Source organism: Mustela putorius, unplaced genomic scaffold, assembly GCF_011764305.1.
Source record: "Mustela putorius furo isolate JIRA1106 unplaced genomic scaffold, ASM1176430v1.1 tig00003854_pilon_pilon_pilon, whole genome shotgun sequence".
In the NCBI taxonomy this organism is placed as follows: domain Eukaryota; kingdom Metazoa; phylum Chordata; class Mammalia; order Carnivora; family Mustelidae; genus Mustela; species Mustela putorius.
The window spans coordinates 7,366,951-7,384,886 of NW_025422006.1; the positions used below are offsets into that span (position 1 = coordinate 7,366,951).

General features: G+C 48.3%; 1 protein-coding gene and 1 long non-coding RNA gene across 4 annotated transcripts in view; one reads left to right on the plus strand and one right to left on the minus strand.

Annotated features, from left to right (window-relative positions):
- PIP5K1B (phosphatidylinositol-4-phosphate 5-kinase type 1 beta) overlaps positions 1–17,936 on the plus strand; it is a 157,445-nt gene that overhangs the window by 120,642 nt on the left and 18,867 nt on the right. Inside the window, exons 12-13 of one of the 2 annotated variants that reach the window (XM_045065071.1) lie at positions 13,207–13,324; positions 17,158–17,270. In XM_045065071.1, coding sequence (XP_044921006.1) covers positions 13,207–13,324; positions 17,158–17,163 — 124 coding nt within the window. In that variant the 3' untranslated portion in view covers positions 17,164–17,270. Of the gene's footprint in view, positions 1–13,206; positions 13,325–17,157; positions 17,271–17,936 lie in introns of those variants that run through there. The other variant, XM_004769245.3, reaches the window with a different exon arrangement.
- LOC123387524 overlaps positions 9,903–17,936 on the minus strand; it is a 97,880-nt gene continuing 89,846 nt past the window's right edge. For both annotated transcript variants that reach the window (XR_006601967.1, XR_006601968.1), the window contains 4 exons: positions 17,677–17,902; positions 17,268–17,345; positions 11,338–12,770; positions 9,903–10,807 (listed from right to left, as the gene is read on the minus strand). This is a non-coding gene — a long non-coding RNA (uncharacterized LOC123387524). The remainder of the gene's footprint in view (positions 10,808–11,337; positions 12,771–17,267; positions 17,346–17,676; positions 17,903–17,936) is intronic.

Here is a 17,936-nt window from a genome sequence, read left to right on the forward strand (position 1 = left end):
TCCTAATGCAGAGTAAAGTTTGAGAATCCCTACTTAAGCATGTAAAATGACCTTGTTTTCAAAGCATCTTGTTTCTTCCTTAAACTATGGGATAGGTCTTGGGGCGAAAGGGTCCCTGCCTGAGATTAAAGTGAGCTGTGACTGGAAAACCAGAATAAGTCCCAGTCGTTCTCCGAGTCGCCGGTGCTGTGTCCCCGATCGTCCCAGCCAGGCACCGCCAGCTGTTTGCCCACTGGGGAGCTTTTCAGTCTCACTCCCCCTACACTGCTTATGTATTTAATGACTCGGGACAGGGTGCAGACCTGGCCAGCAGAGGCAGGTAGTTTACGGCACATTTTCCAGTTATTCAGATCACAGTTTATAATTAGTTTGGCTTTGGCCTCCCCATGTATAAGAGATGTCTTGTCATTCAGAACCTCTTTGAAGCCACCAGCCACACTGAAAATCAATTCTGCTTACAGTTTTCTGATAGCCCTGAACAGCCATAATTACATGTGCAAAAAGCAAAGCTGCCTTGTAATCTGTTCTCATAGAATTTTTTTTCCAGCACCTTCCACAGACGTGGTAGTAATTTGGGTGTTGACTAAATGCTGCTGAGGGCAGGTCTCTTCAGCCCTCAGCATTTTTAGCACAGCAGTTCAAGGAGGACCCAAGTCAAGTCTGAAAGCTAAGACACACGTGTTTTCTAATGATTTCTGGAAAAGAAGAAAGCCTCAATGAATGTTTGGGGGATTTTTACTGAAGAAGGGCCTTGCCTTTTTCAAGTGAGAAATTGCAACGTTCAACAGAGAACAGGAAAGGTCCTTTTCTCAGGTGCCCAGAAGACTCATTTCCTGAAGGTTCCGGTACTGGTGCGAGGGGCTGAGGGAAGGGAGAGACCGCGCCAGCGAGCCGGCCTGCTTCCGGGCAGGGTTTCCTCTCCGCATTGATGGCCCCTGCGTGGCTTTGCTAGGATCATCAGAACTAAGTCCCACATAGAACTGTATCGTCTCGTGCTTCCGGAGGCCAGAAGCCCGCTGTGTCTGTAGTGTCACCTCCTTCCCAAGCCTGTGAGGGAGAATCTGTCCCACCTTGTCACCTGGTGGTTTGAGGTGTTTGGCATTCCTTGGCTTAGACAAGCATCACCCTGGTCTATGCTGTTCCCTCTGTGTGCCCACCTGGCCACGGGCTACGCTGGATTGGAGCCCGCCCTCCTCTAGTCTGAACACAGCCTCATTATATCTGCGGTGACCATTTGCCTAAATAAGGTCACATTCCGAGGTACGGGATGTGGGGCTTGTACTTCACAGACAAGTTTTAGGGGACACGATTCAACCTGTTAACAGCATCGCTGAATAATAATGCTTTGCTTTCCTGGATTTTTTTTTTGGGGGGGGTCCAATCCTATAGTAAGGAAGCATGAGGAGGTGGCAGAAGTGCCGCCAACCTCCATCTGTAGGACTTATGTCACCAAGGTGCCATATGTGGTGCTGAGGTTGGGAACGAATTCTCTCTTGGCCATTTTCTCTGACTGGTCCCGTGAGCTGACACAGCAAAAGGCATTTCCATTTCAGCATTTCTGATATGCTCCTCTGATCTCAAACTTCAGCTTTCTGGGGAAGTTGAGAGAGGGCCAGCTGGGCCAGGGAATCTAAGCTTTGGGAAGCTAGAAGAACTGCGACAGATTCAAAGCCCTGATGTTTACGGGGAGGAGGTGGAGCCCAGGGAGGTTAGATGCCTCACCTAACTCCTTAGCCCGTGTGTCCCCACAGCGCACATGGCTTCTAAGTGCTGAGTTGGTACCAAAGCTTAGCTACCCTGCCTCTTGTTCTGGCTCACTCTTCCACACACCATACTGCTTCTCCCTGCCATGGAGGTCATGAGTCCCCGGGGATTTAAGAGACCCCCCCCCAAATTCCTGTTGCCTTTGTGATGCCTTACTAGCTGGAGGGAACAGTCATCTCGCGTTCAGCACACGCCACTTAGCCAGGGATGTTCTGTGAGCTGCTCGTATTAGAATTCGTCTTGCCCCCCTAAGCCTTATTACCTCAGGGACCTACTTAAATATATTATCTGTCAACTGCATGGATAAGCACTCTGGGAAGAGAATGAATTCTGACACTAAGGTCTGCCAGATATGGACAGAAAACATGTTTTCCAAGAGAGCCTAAGAGATTTGGTGTTGTAAAGTCCCAGAGAAGTTACTTTGTCAAGATTTTTTTGGTTTTATGTTTTACAGTAATGATATATGTACTTATTCACCTCTTTTTAGCTTTCATCGTGTATTTCTCCCACTTTTTTCTTTTTTTATTTTTTTTATTATGTTGTTAGTCACCATACAGTACATCATTAGTTTTTCATGCAGTCTCCCATGATTCATTGTCTGTGTATAGCACCCAGGCTCCGTGCAGCCCGTGCGCTCCTTAATACCCATCATAGGGCCAACCCATCCCCCCCCCGACCCCTCGACACCCTCCCTTCTAATACCCTCAGTTTATTTCCGAGTCCACGGTCTCTCCTGGTTCGTCTCCCCCTCTCTGATTCCCTCCCCCTTCATTTTTCCCTTCCTTCTCCTAATGTCCTCCATGTTATTTCTTACGCTCCGCAAGTAAGTGAAACCATATGATCATGGACTCTCTCTGCTTGACTTATTTCACTCAGCATCATCTCTTCCAGTCCCCGTCCATGCTGATAGAAAAGTTGGGTATCCATCCTTTCTGATGGAGGCTTAATACTCCATCATATATATGGACCACATCTTATTTATCCATTAGTCTGTTGAAGGGCATCTTGGCTCCTTCCACAGTTTGCCTATTGTGGCCATTGCTGCTATGAGCATTGGGGTACAGATAGCCCTTTTTTTCACTACATCTGTGTCTTTGGCACAAATTCCCAGTAGTGCAATTGCAGGGTCATAGGGAAGCTCTATTTTTAATTTTTGGAGAAATCTCCACACGGTTTCCCAAAGTGGCTGCACCAACTTGCATTCCCACCAACAGTGTAAGAGGGTTCCCCTTTCTCCACATCCTCTCCAACACACATTGTTTCCTGTCTTATTGATTTTGGCCATTCTGACTGGTGTGAGGTGGTATCTCAATGTGGTTTTGATTTGAATCTCCCTGATGGTTCATGATGATGAACGTGTTTTAATGTGTTTGTTCACCGTCTCCTACTTTTTTCAGAGACTCTAGGTCAATGACCCAGCAGGGCATGAATGATTCCCAGACTTAGCTTTGTGTTTGAGCGCAGTACCCACAGCAGGCCAGGCACTCGGGATACATCTGGAGGAACGATTTATAGTTCAGTTAGTAAAAAAGCAGATGCCGTTGATGCGGAATGTTCATTATTGACCTATGTATATGCTAACACTCACAGGTCTCAAGTGTGTGGTTCCACGAATTTTGACAGACGTGTACACACAAGTAACAGTCACCCAGACCAGGATAAGAACATTCCCATCACATCAGAAATTTCTTTCTGCCCCTTCATGGTCAGGACCCCCAAGGTCATGGAGACATTCTCCTTCGTTTTCTTCCGGAAGCTGAACAGTCTTGGCCTTCTCATGTGGTCTGTGATCCGTCTCAAAATAATTTCTGTGCCTGGAGTAAGCCGTGTTCTGCGGCTGTTCTTTAATGTCTTTATATGCCCACCTAAGCCGAACAAGACTGAGGTCTGGTAATAGATTGGCCATTTAGAAAGGGATCCATAGATGTCTGTTGTCTCATGGTTGAAGCATGGTTGCACGACTGTCTTAGACACCTGGCAGAGCGCTCCTTCTCTGCTGTGGTTGGCGCTCTGGAGGCGGTGTGGGGAGGGCATGGCTCCAGCTGTCCACCTGGGCCACATCCAGGGGCCACCACGTATTACCTGGGGTTCAAGGAGTTAGCCTTAGTACCCACGTTACAAATAAATAGGACGAGCCCCAACCTCACAGGGTTACAGTTCCCGACTAAATGAAGTACGAGCGCGTGTGGTAGTCAGACATCACTGTCAATGCCACCGGGAAGCCTGTGCGTGGGAGAGTGCTGGAAAGAAAAATAAATCTCCTAGAGGTGCCTGGTGGGAAAGGCCCCTGAGCTTGGAGGAGGGTTCCTTTTCAGAAGAGATTTCTCCCAACAGAGAAAGAGAGACACACACACACACACTCTCACACACACACACACACTCTCTCTCTCTCACACACTGCCACCCTGGATTCTCAGAGCACCCCCCCCCCCCGCCGGCTTCCTGTTCCCACCACGCCTGCACCCAGCAGCACGGGAGTTGGCCTTGGTCTTCACTGGCCGGTCCCAGTGCTGCTGTGTGTGCCGTGTCTGCCGTGGGCATCGTGCCCCGGTCGTTCACATGTGTAGGGAGAGGGGCAAGTCCCCGCCAGCGGAGACCGCAGGCAGCCAGCTGTGCATAGAGTCCCAGAGGAGGGACTGCCACTCTGCCTGCCTCCGGGAGGAACAGGCAGCCTCCTCGTCTAAAAATAGCAGGAGGGGAGAGCGCAGGAGAGTGGACAGCTACAGCTGTGGTCCTGTGGTCCTGGCTGCAAAGGAGCCCAGACCGAGCCCAAGCAGCAGATCCTGCCACAGAGAGCCCGCAGGCCGGCAGGGCAGGTTAGGAAGGTGTCTGGTGCTGCAGTCAGGAGGCAGTGACCGTGACCTAGGCCTTCCCACTTCTCAGGGCCGCCCTGGGGCATTTCGCACACTTGCCTGTCCACTCAGCCAAGGAGCTCACCAGGAGAACGAGAGGCTCTGTCCTGGCCCCGGCGTGAGATTTGCTGCGTGTGGACACTCTCGGGACTGCAAGTAGGAACCCCAGTGCCCAGGCTTCAGAATTCCACACCCTGTAGCCGCCTCAGCCCCCACCTACCCACCCACCGCCCCACCGCGGCCAGAGTGCGCTGTCTTGAGAGAGGCACGTGCTGTGGGCTTGCCCATCACCTCGGAGGTGTCTGATCCAGGCAGGAATGAGCGCACCGCCCCACCCTCCAACCCCTGGGAAGCCTGGGTCTCTGGGGCTGGACAAGGATTTGCAGCCTTTGAAAGAGATGAGGCTATGCTTGGTTTTCTGCACTCGTAGAGTTTTCCTGTCCACTCTTCTTGTCAGTGAACATTCTGGTAACTAAAGTGAAAATGGCAGAAAAGGAATTTTTTGCAGAACGTTGGGAGAAACCAGTCTGTGCAAGCAGCCACTGTCCAAGCCCCATTCCCACCCAGAGACAAGAGCCCCAGAGGGAACAGCCCTGGTGCTGCTCCTGTCATTTGCCCGGGACAGCGTGTCTGTGGTCATTCGCTCTCATCTGCATCACCTGCCTTGGCTCTCCCAGTGGCCCTCGGAGATGAGCAGGGCAGGGCCTGTCATTCCTATTTCTGCATGAAGAAGCAGGAGCTCATGGTCAGGACTTGCCCAGACTCGTAACGAATCATTGGAGGGCAGAGCGGTCTCTAAGCCTCCGTCCTGTCCACGCTCTCTGTGTTTAATCCTGATGGAAGTTCATATCTAAAGGGCAAAAGCCCCCCAGCGTGGAACAGCCTATCACATGGGGAATTTAAGCAAAACTTTAAAAAACAGAGAGAGAGAGAGAGAGAGAAGAAAGATTCCATTTAATCCTGTTGGGAACATTTTTCTCTGTATGGCCCAGCAGCCATGGCTTTGAATCCAGAGAGGGGACTAGAACGCTCCCCCCCGGGTGGCCGGGCATTTCCAGTCTTTACATAGTCATCATAATACAAATCCCCTGTATCACTTTTCTCATTTTAGAATCAGTCCATGGACAAGGCAGGAAAAATGTGGTTATCACTACAAGACAGAATATAAATATTAACAGCCGTGACAAAGCAGAGATAAAAGAAAGTTTGTTTTTTTTTTTAAGTGGGTCTAATACCAAGTGAGAGGAACGCAGGGACAGAGACGAAACGATACAGGAAATGTAAGATATCCGGTATATGGCTGGTGGAATAGAAAAGGTCAAGTGTATTATTCGTTACAAACTAAATGAAATATAAATAGCAAACGCTGGAAGAAAGTACAGTGTGGGGGAGGGTCATGTCCTCCTGATGGAACCAGTAAATGATGCTCTAGGTGGAGAATATCTTTTATTCCCTAATTCCTCTGAAGATCTGGAAGGAAGCATCAGAAATGCTAAGGAGAGAGCCCTCCCTAGAGAAGCTGCCCCCTGGGGTGGGGGGGGGGGCAGGACAGGGGTCGTTGCTTTTCATCGTTACCGTGGGATAGATTTTTATTACTTGGATAGAAAAACCTCAAGGCAGTGAGAGGATAGTTTTGTTTTAAGATTTTATTTATTTATTTGACAGACAGAGATCACAAGTAGGCAGAGAGGAAGCCAGGTGGGAGAGGAGAAAGCAGGCTTTCTCTCGGCGAGCACAGAGCCCGATGCGGGGCTCGATCCCAGGACCCTGAGATCATGACCTGAGCCGAAGGCAGAGGCCCCAACCCACTGAGCCACCCAGGCGCCCCAGGAAGCCAGACACTCAAACCTAGTCATGTAATGTTGCTTCTAGAAATGGATCTTCCCAAGCTGCGAGGAGGAGGAGTGGCCGGCCCTCGGACACGGTGGCTGGGTTTGGAGGGCACTGGGCCCAAGAGGGATGCTCTCACTTACAGTGACCCCGATAAGGGAATCCGGAAAAAAATCAAATTAGAAATGGGTTCCAGATAGGCCTCTGCCCAGGAAACAGTACAGTAACGGGACTGAGTATATCCCCCCCAGAGCCCCCCTACATCAGAACAGAAGAGAAACAAACATGGAATTGATCAGTGGCGCCAACATTTAAGTGAAAATCCTTTTTAGAACCAATCTAAACTTGACTGCTTGAGGCATCTTCAAGGAGGGAGGTCTTTGCTGCAGATGCATTCCGTGGGTTGGATGGTTTCTTCTTTCATTATGTCCGTATTCGTTTAATATTTACATTTCATTAATTTTAAGTAGCAAGGGACACTCACATATACATTCAAGTAAATAATAAAAAGGTTTTTAATCACAAATACTTTGTTTTATGTGAGGCACTTCTTGATTAGGAAAGGTACAGCTTTCGGACGCCTGGGTGGCTCAGTCAGTTAAGGGGCTGCCTTCAGCAGGTCATGACCCCAGAGTCCTGGGATCGAGTCCCACATCGGGCTCCTTGCTCAGAGGCGAGCCTGCTTCTCCGTTTGTCTGCTGCTCCCCCTGCTTGTGCTCTCTCTCTCTGACAAAATTAAAAAAAAAAAAAAAAGGAAAGATAAAGCTATGACCTTCAGCGGTGTGTATAACCTTTACTAGTCCCTTTGCTAAGAATGTAACAGAATGTAAAAGTGAATTATTCTTATCGGTTCCAGCCGAAGCCCCAAACAAACCTGCAGGACTTGCAAGGCAAGTGGCTGAAAAGCAGTTGCGCTACAGGCAGCTCTGCCCACTCCCAGCCTTTCCAGGGGGTTGGGGAAGCGGAGACCTGACTGCGCAGGCAGCGTGTGACCCGGAGAGAGAGCAGCCGGGGAGCGGGGCGCACTGCGGCGGGGCGCCTAGGAGAGCAGGCCAGTGCCCCCTGAAGTAGAAGGGGACATACCTGTGCCCCCTGGTGTCAGACTCGTGCCTGAGATCCTTAAAACTGTAGCAGCAGAGCAAGGGGAGTTTGCAGTTTACAGATGCCCCGTGTCACTCGCTCGCTCGTGGCTCTCCTCCGCGCTCTGAGTGTTTCTCTCGTCATCTGCCCCGCGCTGTGTAAGGTCTTTGCTCCATCCTAGCACCTAGACCGCAGGCACATGAGTGGGGGTCGTGATGTGCATCCACTAATGTCTCCAGCCACTCTGCAGGTTTGATACTATCCTCACTTTCTGTGTGGGAACCCGGAGCTCCGGGCAGGGTGAGGACAGTCTCCAGTAGCGCCGCAACCCAGAAGAGCCAGAGCTCAAGCCCGCCCCTGGGAGCCTCTAGCCGCCCGGGCACTTGTTTTCCTAAAACACGTTCTCTTGCAGGGAAGGGACCGGCCATCTCTGTGCTCTGGTCTCACTCACGGTATTGTCAGATGAGCGAACGGGTTCTGTAGCTCTCCCTCTGTGCCAAGACGTGTTCGTGTCAGGTATCCAGAATACACTGAATGCGAGTCAGGATCCGTGCCTGAGGACTGGCACAGGGCTATAGTCCTAGATATTACTGAGTTCTTTCATAGGTCATTTCTTTTAATTATAATGTTAGAAGCTTAAATAATGATTGTTCAATACTGTTCTTTTAATTTTTTTTTATTTTTTATTAACATATAATGTATTATTAGCCCCAGGGGTACAGGTCTGTGAATCGCCAGGTTTACACACTTCACAGCACTCCCCAATACTATTCTCTTTTTATTGTGGTAAAATTCATATTAACAGGGGTACCTGGGTGGCTCAGTTGGTAAAGCCTCTGCCTTTGGCTCAGGTCCTGATCCCAGGGTCCTGGGATCGAGCCCCGCATCCGGCTCTCTGCTCAGTGGGGAGTCTTCCCCTCCCCCCTGCTCTTGCTTGCTCTCTCTTAAAACAAAACAAAATTCCCACTTTCACCGTTCGTAAGTGTACAGTTTGATAGTGTCATGTGCACTCACATTATTGTGCAAGTGAGCTCCGGGGGCTCCAGAACGCTTCATCTCACAGAACTGAAACTCTGCCCCCATCCCCCACCCTCTGCCCCTGGCAACCTCCATTCATTCCCGTGTCTGCCTCTGTGAATTTGATGGAAGTAGAATTACACAGAATTTGTCCTTTAAGGTCTGGCTGATTCCACGTAGCACAAAGTCCTCCAGAGTCTGTCGTTAACGTGTGGCGGAACTGGCTTGCTTTCCAAGGCTGAATCGTGCTGCGTGGAACTGGCTTCCTTTCTAAGGCTGAATAGTGCTGCGTTGTGCGCGTCAGTTCTGTGTATCTGCTCATCCGTCAGTGGGGATCCCGGCTGCTTCCCTCCCTTGGCCACCGGGAGTGAGGCTGTGGATGTGGGTGTGTCCCTCTGCTAAGGCGGCCCTAAGGAAGTGCCAGAGACGAAGCCACTTGAACAACAGCAACGTGTTATCTCCCTGTTCTGGGGCCACGAGTCCAAGATCAAGGGGGAGGCAGGGTTGGTTTCTCCTGAGGCCTCCCTCCTTGGCTGTCTTCTCCCCGGTCTTCACCCCATCTTTGTTCATGTCTTTGTCCAAAACCCTTAAAGTATTGTATTTGTTTATGAGGGGGAGCAGGGGGGAGCAACAGAGGGAGTAGGAGAAGCAGACTCCACATTGAGCACAGAGCCCAGTGTGGGGCTCGATCTCAGCACCCCGAGATCATGACCTGAGCTGAAATAGAGTCGGATGCATGACCAAATGAACCACGCAGGCATTCCCCGCTCCCATTCTTTTTTTTTTTTTTTCAATTTATTTACTTTCAGAAAAACAGTATTCATTATTTTTTCACCACACCCAGTGCTCCATGCAATCTGTGCCCTCTATAATACCCACCACCTGGTACCCCAACCTCCCACACTCCCGCCACTTCAAACCCCTCAGATTGTTTTTCAGAGTCCATAGTCTCTCATAATTCACCTCCCCATCCAATTTCCCCAAACTCCCTTCTCCTCTCCATCTCCCCATGTCCTCCATGCTATTTGTTATGCCCCACAAATAAGTGAAACCATATGATAATTGACTCTCTCTGCTTGACTTATTTCACTCAGCATAATCTCTTCCAGTCCCGTCCATGTTGCTACAAAAGTTGGGTATTCATCCTTTCTGATGGAGGCATCATACTCCATAGTGTATATGGACCACATCTTCCTTATCCATTTGTCCGTTGAAGGACATCTTGGTTCTTTCCATAGTTTGGCGACTGTGGCCATTGCTGCTATGAACATTGGGGTCCACATGGCCCTTCTTTTCACAACATCTGTATCTTTGGGGTAAATACCCAGGAGTGCAATTGCTGGGTCATAGGGAAGCTCTATTTTTAATTTCTTGAGGAATCTCCACACTGTTCTCCAAAGAGGCTGCACCATTCTTTTAAGGGCACCAGTCATACTGGATTGGAGCCTCTCCCAATGATCTCATTTCACCTTAATTACCTCTTTAAAGGCCTTGTTTCCAGATGGAGTACTGGGCATTAGGGCTTTAAGATATGAATGGGGCTTCAGGGGCGGGGGAGACAAACAGTTTGGGTAAACAAATAGCTCGGACTGTTTTTCTTCTTTGGGGGTATATACCCAGAAATGGGGTTGCTGGATCACAAGGTGATTCTATTTTTAACTTTTTAAGGAAGAAAAGTAATACTTATTTGTAAAGCATATTCTGCCTAGTTTCCCCCAAACCGTTCTGGCCATCTTTACTCTCCTCACACCGAGATCTCGGCAGCCACATCCAGCACGGTCTACTGCCTTCGTTTTTGCTGGATCCAGGGATTATTTCCGAGTTCCTAGGCCCCTCTGCCTTTGCTGCCTTGGTTTCTACAATGGCAGATTTCTCAAATGTCCGCTAGCTGGCCCTAGAAAGGGTGCTTGATTGGAAAACAGGATTCAGATCCTAAACTCTACTCAATGGCTGTGTGACCTTAGGCAAGTCCCTGCGCTTCCCTGCCTGGTCTTCAGATCCCTCATCTGTGAAGCAGACGTGTTGGGGGGACAAATCCAAGGAGGGGTGCGGGGACAGGGAGAGATGATTTAAACAGAAAAGGCCAGAGAGCGGAGGGTGCCCTGGAGGGAGGCCCCATACCTGTGCCACACCAGCTGGTCCTGTGACACCGTAGACGGTTCCCCGGGCTTCCACGCACCTGCACACATGGTCTGTTCACCCCGCAGAGTGGGAGCTCAGAGCCCAATTCTGAGTGTTGCCAGGTCGACTGGAATGTTTTTTCTCTATTAAGAAAAACATTTTTTGAACGACTGGAATCTACTCAAAACAGCTCTACAATGCGACCTAAACTATTCTCTCCATTTCTGATATTTCTGGTACTGTGCGCGGAGAATAGTTTTAAAACCATGGCCCTTAGGTGCTTCATGAAATATTTTTACTTAAGATATTTCACAGTCTCTAAAACTGAAAAGGAGACACTTCTGTGGCTTTAGTCTACTCACCAAGTTGTATATTGCTAAAAACTAATTTTAGAACATTTTCAGTAGCCCAGAAAGAAACTCCACACCCAGGAGCAGTAACTCCCTAGTCCTCCCCCGCTCACCCCCACCCCTGGCCACCATGTGCCTTCCGTTGCTCTAAATTGGCCTCTTCTCTACATTTCACATCAGTGAAATCACATAATATGTGGTCTTGATGACCAGCTTCTTTCATGGAGCACAAACATTTTCCAAGATTGAGCCATGTTGTTGGCCATATCAGTACCTCATTATTTCTTATTGCCAAATCATATTGCATTGCAGGAGTTACTTACCCGTTCACCAGCTAGTGGACAGTTGGGTTATTAACACTACGGGACTATTCTGAAGAATGTGACTGGGAACATTCGTGGGCAAGCTTCAGTGCGGGCACGTCTTCATTTTTCTTGGATCTACACCTAGGAGTAGAATTGCTGGGGTTCGTAGTTTTAAGGATCCACCAGACTGTTTCCGAAAGCTGCTGCCCCCTTCCCCAGTCTTCCTCAGGTCCTCTCCAGCTCCTCCTCTCCCCTGTCTTTAGGACAGCAGCTCGGGGGGTGAGAAGGGGAAGCTCCCCAGAGTTCTTATTTGAGTTCCCCTTCGGATGAATGATGTTTAGCATCTTTTCATACACTTACTGGCATTTGTAGTTCTTCTTTGCAGGACTCTCCAGATCCTTTACTCATTTTTTAATTGGGTGATTTGTCCTTTTATTGTTCTAAGAGTTCTTTACAGAACCTGGATATAAGTCATTGTCATCCCCCAAATAATGCTCAGACTATGCTGTTGAGATAGGAAAGTATTTTCATGTGAAAAACAATACAAGTAAAGTTTGATTTTGATCAAATTTGACCATAGAATGCTGAGGAAGTCCAGTGTATGTCTTCTGTAATCACAGTGTATTTTAGCTAAAATAATTGGTAAATCCCAAAGAATACCCTCATACCCTCATTTTTTTTCTAAATCATGCTAGCTTACTCATGGTTACCCAAAATAGAAGATAAATATTAGACTGAAAAATATGTACATAATGGATTTACTTCTAGGGGAGTGACTTGGGATCACAACAGGACGGCAGGAAGAGGACTTTTAGCTATATTTTACACCACATGTAGTATGAAAAAATTAAGAATTTTTTAAGCAAAATCACTTCCAGGAATGTCTGACTGGCTCAACAGAGTGGGCAACTCTTGATCTTGGGATCGTGAGTTCAAGCCCCACTTTGGGCATATAGCTTAAAGAAAAAGAAAAATCACTTCCAAAATATTCTTGGTTATACCTCAATCTTGAAAACTGAGTTCTGAACTTCATCGAATAAATGATATATTCATAAAATAACCCAGCAGAATTTAGGGATTTTTTACTTAGATAAAAATAAAATATGAGCAAAAAAAAAAAAAAAAAAAAAAACCCCAGGAATAAAAATCAGAAGTCATCCCACACTTATCTATTTTCTGACCACCTTATTTCTAGCTTTGCTGTTTAAGTAGATAAGTAATTCCTCTTTGGCAGGTGACATTGTAGTTGTTGAGAAGCAAAAGCCAATTAAAGCCCGTCACTGCCTCATTACTTTTGATCCAGAAAACGACTTGAGCCATGGTCATCGGCACACAGTGTTCTCAGAGAAGCATCCCTTGAAAGCTGATGGTTTAATAACCCAAGAAATCTGTAAAGGGATTCTGATGCACATTTAAGTTGGACAGCTGCTATAGAATTGGACGTTTTGTGCCTGAAAGGAAAAGAGAAGAGTACAGAGAGAGAAACCAGTACTGATCGTGCACAAGGTTATCTTTGTAAACCAGCAAAACATGCGTACTCTAAGTGGCAAACCCAAGCAGCAGGAACCCACTGCTGAAAGAGCTGACCGGTGGGCCTCTGGGTGACAGCCCTCCACCCTCACGAGGCCGGGGACCCACAGATCCCTTCTCAGAAGTATAAGTAAGTGTCCCATGCAGGGAAGCAGACAGGGCGATACACAGCTAGTATAACCGTATTCCTTAAACCATCTCCAGGTAGGACCGTATTGCCTCTGAACTCTCAAAATCGTTTTTTAATCCCAAAAAGCTTTCCTGAACTCCACGTCTTTATCCACAACTTGGAGGTTTCCATGGATCTTGGGCTGGGGCTGGAGGCCACGCACTCATTTCTCTTCTTTGTCTTTCCAGTAAAGGGTTACCTTCCAGTTCAACATTTACCTTGGAAGAGGGGACCATCTACTTGACTTCTGAGCCGAACGCTCTGGAAGCGCAAGACGATAATGCCTCCGTGCTGGATGTCTATTTAGTAAGTAATTTTAGTTTCTTCCCCCTTCCTTCTGGTTTACGGATGGGCCCGGGGCCACAGTTTACGCAAGACTGGGTTCTGTGAGGCCAGGCAGGCTGGGGTTTTAAAAGAAACCATGACCCTCCATCACTAGCACCATGGGGGAGATTTCCACAAGCCATGCTTTCACACAGTTCATGCAGAACATTCCACAAGAGAGTATGTAGGCTAAGAAGCTAAATCCCTCTAGGTAAGAAGAGAACAGATCCCCGAATTGTGAGGTGAAATGGGGCTTCTCCATGGTAATGTCTTCTGTGACTCCAGTGTATCTGCTGTGTGCGTGAATCTTCTGGAATTCTGTGTTACTTCCTTGGTATATTGGTAGCTTAAGAGGCCCAGAACGGGGCTGTGGCAAGAACCAGAGGTCAGCACCAAAGAATCTTGGCCGTCTCCCTCGGTTGTCACCAACCGGGGGCATGACCTGGGCAGGCACCTCTCTGTGTGTCCCTGTTTGCCAAAGGAGGGAAATAATGCCAAGCTTATGGGGCCACTTGGAGGATCAGGAATGATCGTGTCCGTGAACGCCCTTGACCGCCTGCCCAGTTGTCCCCGGTGACTTAAGTCAATTATTAGATGAGGTCTAGAAGTATGTGTGGTGGACGGACTAAGCTGTGAGAGAGAAGAAGGGGTGTTTCCCTAAAAACTCCGTCCCACGCACATTCTCCGCATCTCTGCATACCCGCACCAAAACTCACAAGAGATACCAAATGTGGATTTCAGGTTTTCTACTCTTTTAAGTTGTGCCGAGCCTAAGTGTGCAAACTCCGTGTCAGGAACCCCACTGGGTATGTCTCCTGACCACGCACCACCACTCCCTTCTATGCCCCAGCCCAGCCCTCTGTTCCCTCAAGCATACTCTACAGGACCTTGGTCACCAAAAATGCTGCTCGTTATCACAGAGCCCTCCAGCACCTTCTCACCTCTCCTGGAGTAAGCTCCAATGTCCTCAAGGCCCTGCATGGTCTGATCTACACTGCCACTGTTTTCTGCCCTCCTTTCCCTGCCTCTGTCTTCCTTAACCATACTGTTCCAACCACAGTGACCTTGGTATTCCTCCCATAACCAACTGTGCCTCTGCCTCAGGACCTTTGCATGTGCCTTTACTGTCTGAAAATACACCTTCTTAGCTGTCCCAAGCTTGCTCCGTTACGTCCTTCAGTCTCAGCCCAAACATCTCAGATTGGCTTTCCTTGACCCCTTATAGAGAATAGAAGCCCTCTCCCCACAACCATCCTTGTGAAAGGACTTTTTTTAAATAACCTCTGAATATCCTGGTTGTAGCACCAACAGAATTTTTTTTTCCCACTGGACAACCTCCTCCCCACAGTGCCCCCACTTTTTAAAATAAGTTATGGTGCACTTTAAAATCCGTACAGAAGAGTTGGTTCCTCTGTACAACCAAGAAGGCAGGGAATTAAATAGGAAAAAACTTACAGTAATTTTTTGGTCCCACGGCAAATTTAAAAAACTAAATGAAATCTGATCTTCATGAGCTAAGAGTTCATGCTCCTTGTGTCTTTAAAAAAACAGATTGGCACCAACCAGGAGCATGTGACCCTCCCCAGAGGAACAGAAGATCACAGGGTAGTTAAATGGCCCTACTGATCCCAGTTACCCTATGGATTACCCCTGCTCCTTTGCTGGAAAGCTTGTCGTTAGTCATTTTGATTGCTCCTCCTTGGTATTCTCCATTTCATTTGTAAGAAAACTGCTCCTGTCCTTTTACCGGTGTCTCATTTTATGGTGCTTCTGTGCCTTTCTTGGACACGGAGAAGCCAGACTTTTCATAAAAAGTTCATGCTTCCTCCAGAAGAGCTGGGAAGAGCCCCAGTACTGACTGGCAGAGAATTGAAAGCACTTTGAGCAGCAGTTAGGAATGACGGAAGCAGGGAGTTGAGAACTGAAGGAGGCAGCGGTGGTGGTCCTCTGCCCGGCCTTCCCAGCACGGGGCTGCTCACGGTTCACAGGCATGGGAAGCCAGGGGAGTCCCACAGCAGCGCAGACAAGGCAACAGAAATTCTCACCAGGCTTGGGGAGAAAAGCTGATCGAGCCTAATCTTATTTTGTAGCTACTTACGATAAGCTATTTAGCATTTTTCCATGTTTCCTGCAAGCTGAGCAGTGTCCTAAATACTTTGTCTTAAGCCATTTAATCCCCCACAACCCGCTACGAAGCCGCCGGAGCTCCATTTTACAGAAAGGAAAGGGACACGCGTGCGATTATCCACTTGCCCCAGACCAGGCAACAAGTAACCGGTCAGAGATCAGAGCTGGGGTTCCAACCCTCCGAACCTCGCCCCAAGCCCGCTCTTAATGACCGAGCTGCGCTGCCTGCATTAGGGATCACACTGCCTTTGCCAGACAGAAATTAGACTCAGAAGTTCAAGGCTTGGCCCAAATCACACACGGTAACATGCAGTTAAGACAGAAGAGGACACAGAGTCAGATGGGGGTGAAGAGACCTGTGTGGTGGTGTATGTGTCAATTTCGAAGGTGAAAATTCAAGAATGTTGTAAGGGGAACAGTTTGGTGCTGCTGGAGAGCACGGGGTCTTGAACAGTAACGAGGGACTACTGAGCGCCTCCCCTGTGCCTCCAGCCACTATCCCCGGGTTTGCTTTCTGGACACAAGTGGCTCCAGAACGGTGGTCTCCGTTCACACGGATAAGGACATGGAGGCTCCCTTCGGCCAGTTCTCACAGCTGGCAAAGGGCAGGGTGGAAACTGGACTCCCACTCCTGGTGCTCTTCTCCCGAAACCCAGCCCCGTGAGCACCTGTCCCTATGGCTTGGGCACTGGTTGTGTGTCCGGGTCTCCCGGCCATGTGGTTGGAATCCTGTTCCTTGTAAAGCGACACATGGACCCGATGAGGGAAGGGGCCAGGAGAGTTACGTTGGCAACAGTGTGTGTAAGCTTCTGGCTGTCAGTGCTCTAGCACCAATGTTCTCACACCTTTAATACCAGCACATCTTCCAAAGTATTGAGGATCCCACCCAAGCGTTTTTGTGTATGTGGGTTCCATCCGTCAGTACTTTTTTTTTATGAGAATATTTAATATGTACTCAATTTATGTAATCATCCATTCAGAATAACTAAATGTTAAGTAAATTTCTGTCAAAATCACTATTTTCCGGACAAAAACAAATTAAGAAAAGTGGCATTATTTAAGGTCTTTAAAATCTGTAGCATCAGGCTTAATGGAAGGGGTTGCGTCCTCACGTCTGTTTCAATGTTAGTGTGTCGCCGCAGGGCACATCCTGTACACACACTGTATGCGCATGAGGGGCCGTGGGAATGAAAAGACAGATGACGTCTCCCTGTCAGTAATGGAGACCTCGTGGATCCCCGGGAGTCTAGTGTTTTCACGTAGCCCCATCCCTGCTGCAGAACCCAGCGCGCCATAAATTAATTCCGCAGAAGCAAGCACCTGGGTTCTGGGGCTCTCTCTGCCTCTCATTTATCCCTGATCTTGAATTGATCTCCCCTTCAGGGCCTCCACTTTCTCATCCATAAAATGGATCCTTCAGTCGCTCTATGACCCCCTCCAGCTCTGGCCTGCTGTGGCTTCCTCTAAATGCTGTGGACTTCCACTAAGAGGAGGTTTCACCAGAGCAGCTACAGCTCTCTTCCCAGATTTTGCTGTGTCATCCCCTCTTCCTCTATCCTAAACCCGCACAGTATTTAAACATAAATTTTTTGGCAAGACATCTAGAAAGTTCTGCACCATGAACTTCTAATTCCAGGGTGTGTTTTCACGCTAGAGGTTTTTATTTTCTATTTTGCATGCTCTTCCAGTTCTGAGAGGGTGGAGCTCATTGCGGTCCCCTCACTATTGCCATGTGCCTCTCTACTGTGAAGGAGCGAACGGAAAAGATAAGCAGGAGAAAGGAAAACCTTGGTCTCACCTTCCGCTGGACCTAGAAAGAATCCTCTTCATCAAAGGCGTCCTTTCTTGAAGGGCAGTTGGAGGCTTCTGTGGGGACCTTATGGTTAGAATTGTAAGAGACATAGTTTTGTTTCTCTTGTACTGTTTTCTTCGCCTTTAAGATACAATGTTTCTCTTCTAGTAGATATCCCCAATTCCCCAGTGCTGTTATTTGTATACTGATATAGAATACTGCCTACACCATTTAAACCAGCTAATGTTTGCACAGCAGGTAACATGCGACATTTCCCTTGAAGGGTCCACCCACGTGATACATGCATTAATGCAACATTTCCCTTGAAGGGTCCACCCACGTGATACATGCATTAATGAGGTTGGCTATCCTGCTTCCTGCTGTGATTTGACGTGAAATTGAAATCATAGTTTACCTTAAAAGGCAGCTGATTGTTCCGTCACTCTTAGAAAGCACTGGGTTCAGGTTCCGTGTTCCTAGTTGTCATCCTGCCTGCTTGAAAGGCCATTCTGGAGTGTCTGGGTGGCTCCGTCAGTTAAATATCTGCCTTCTGTTCAGGTCACGATCATGGGATCAAGTCCTGCACCAGGCTTCTTGCTCAGTGGGGAGCCTGCTTCTCCCCCTGCCTGCGTGAGCATTCTCTGTCAAATAAACCAACAAAATCTTTAAAAAGGT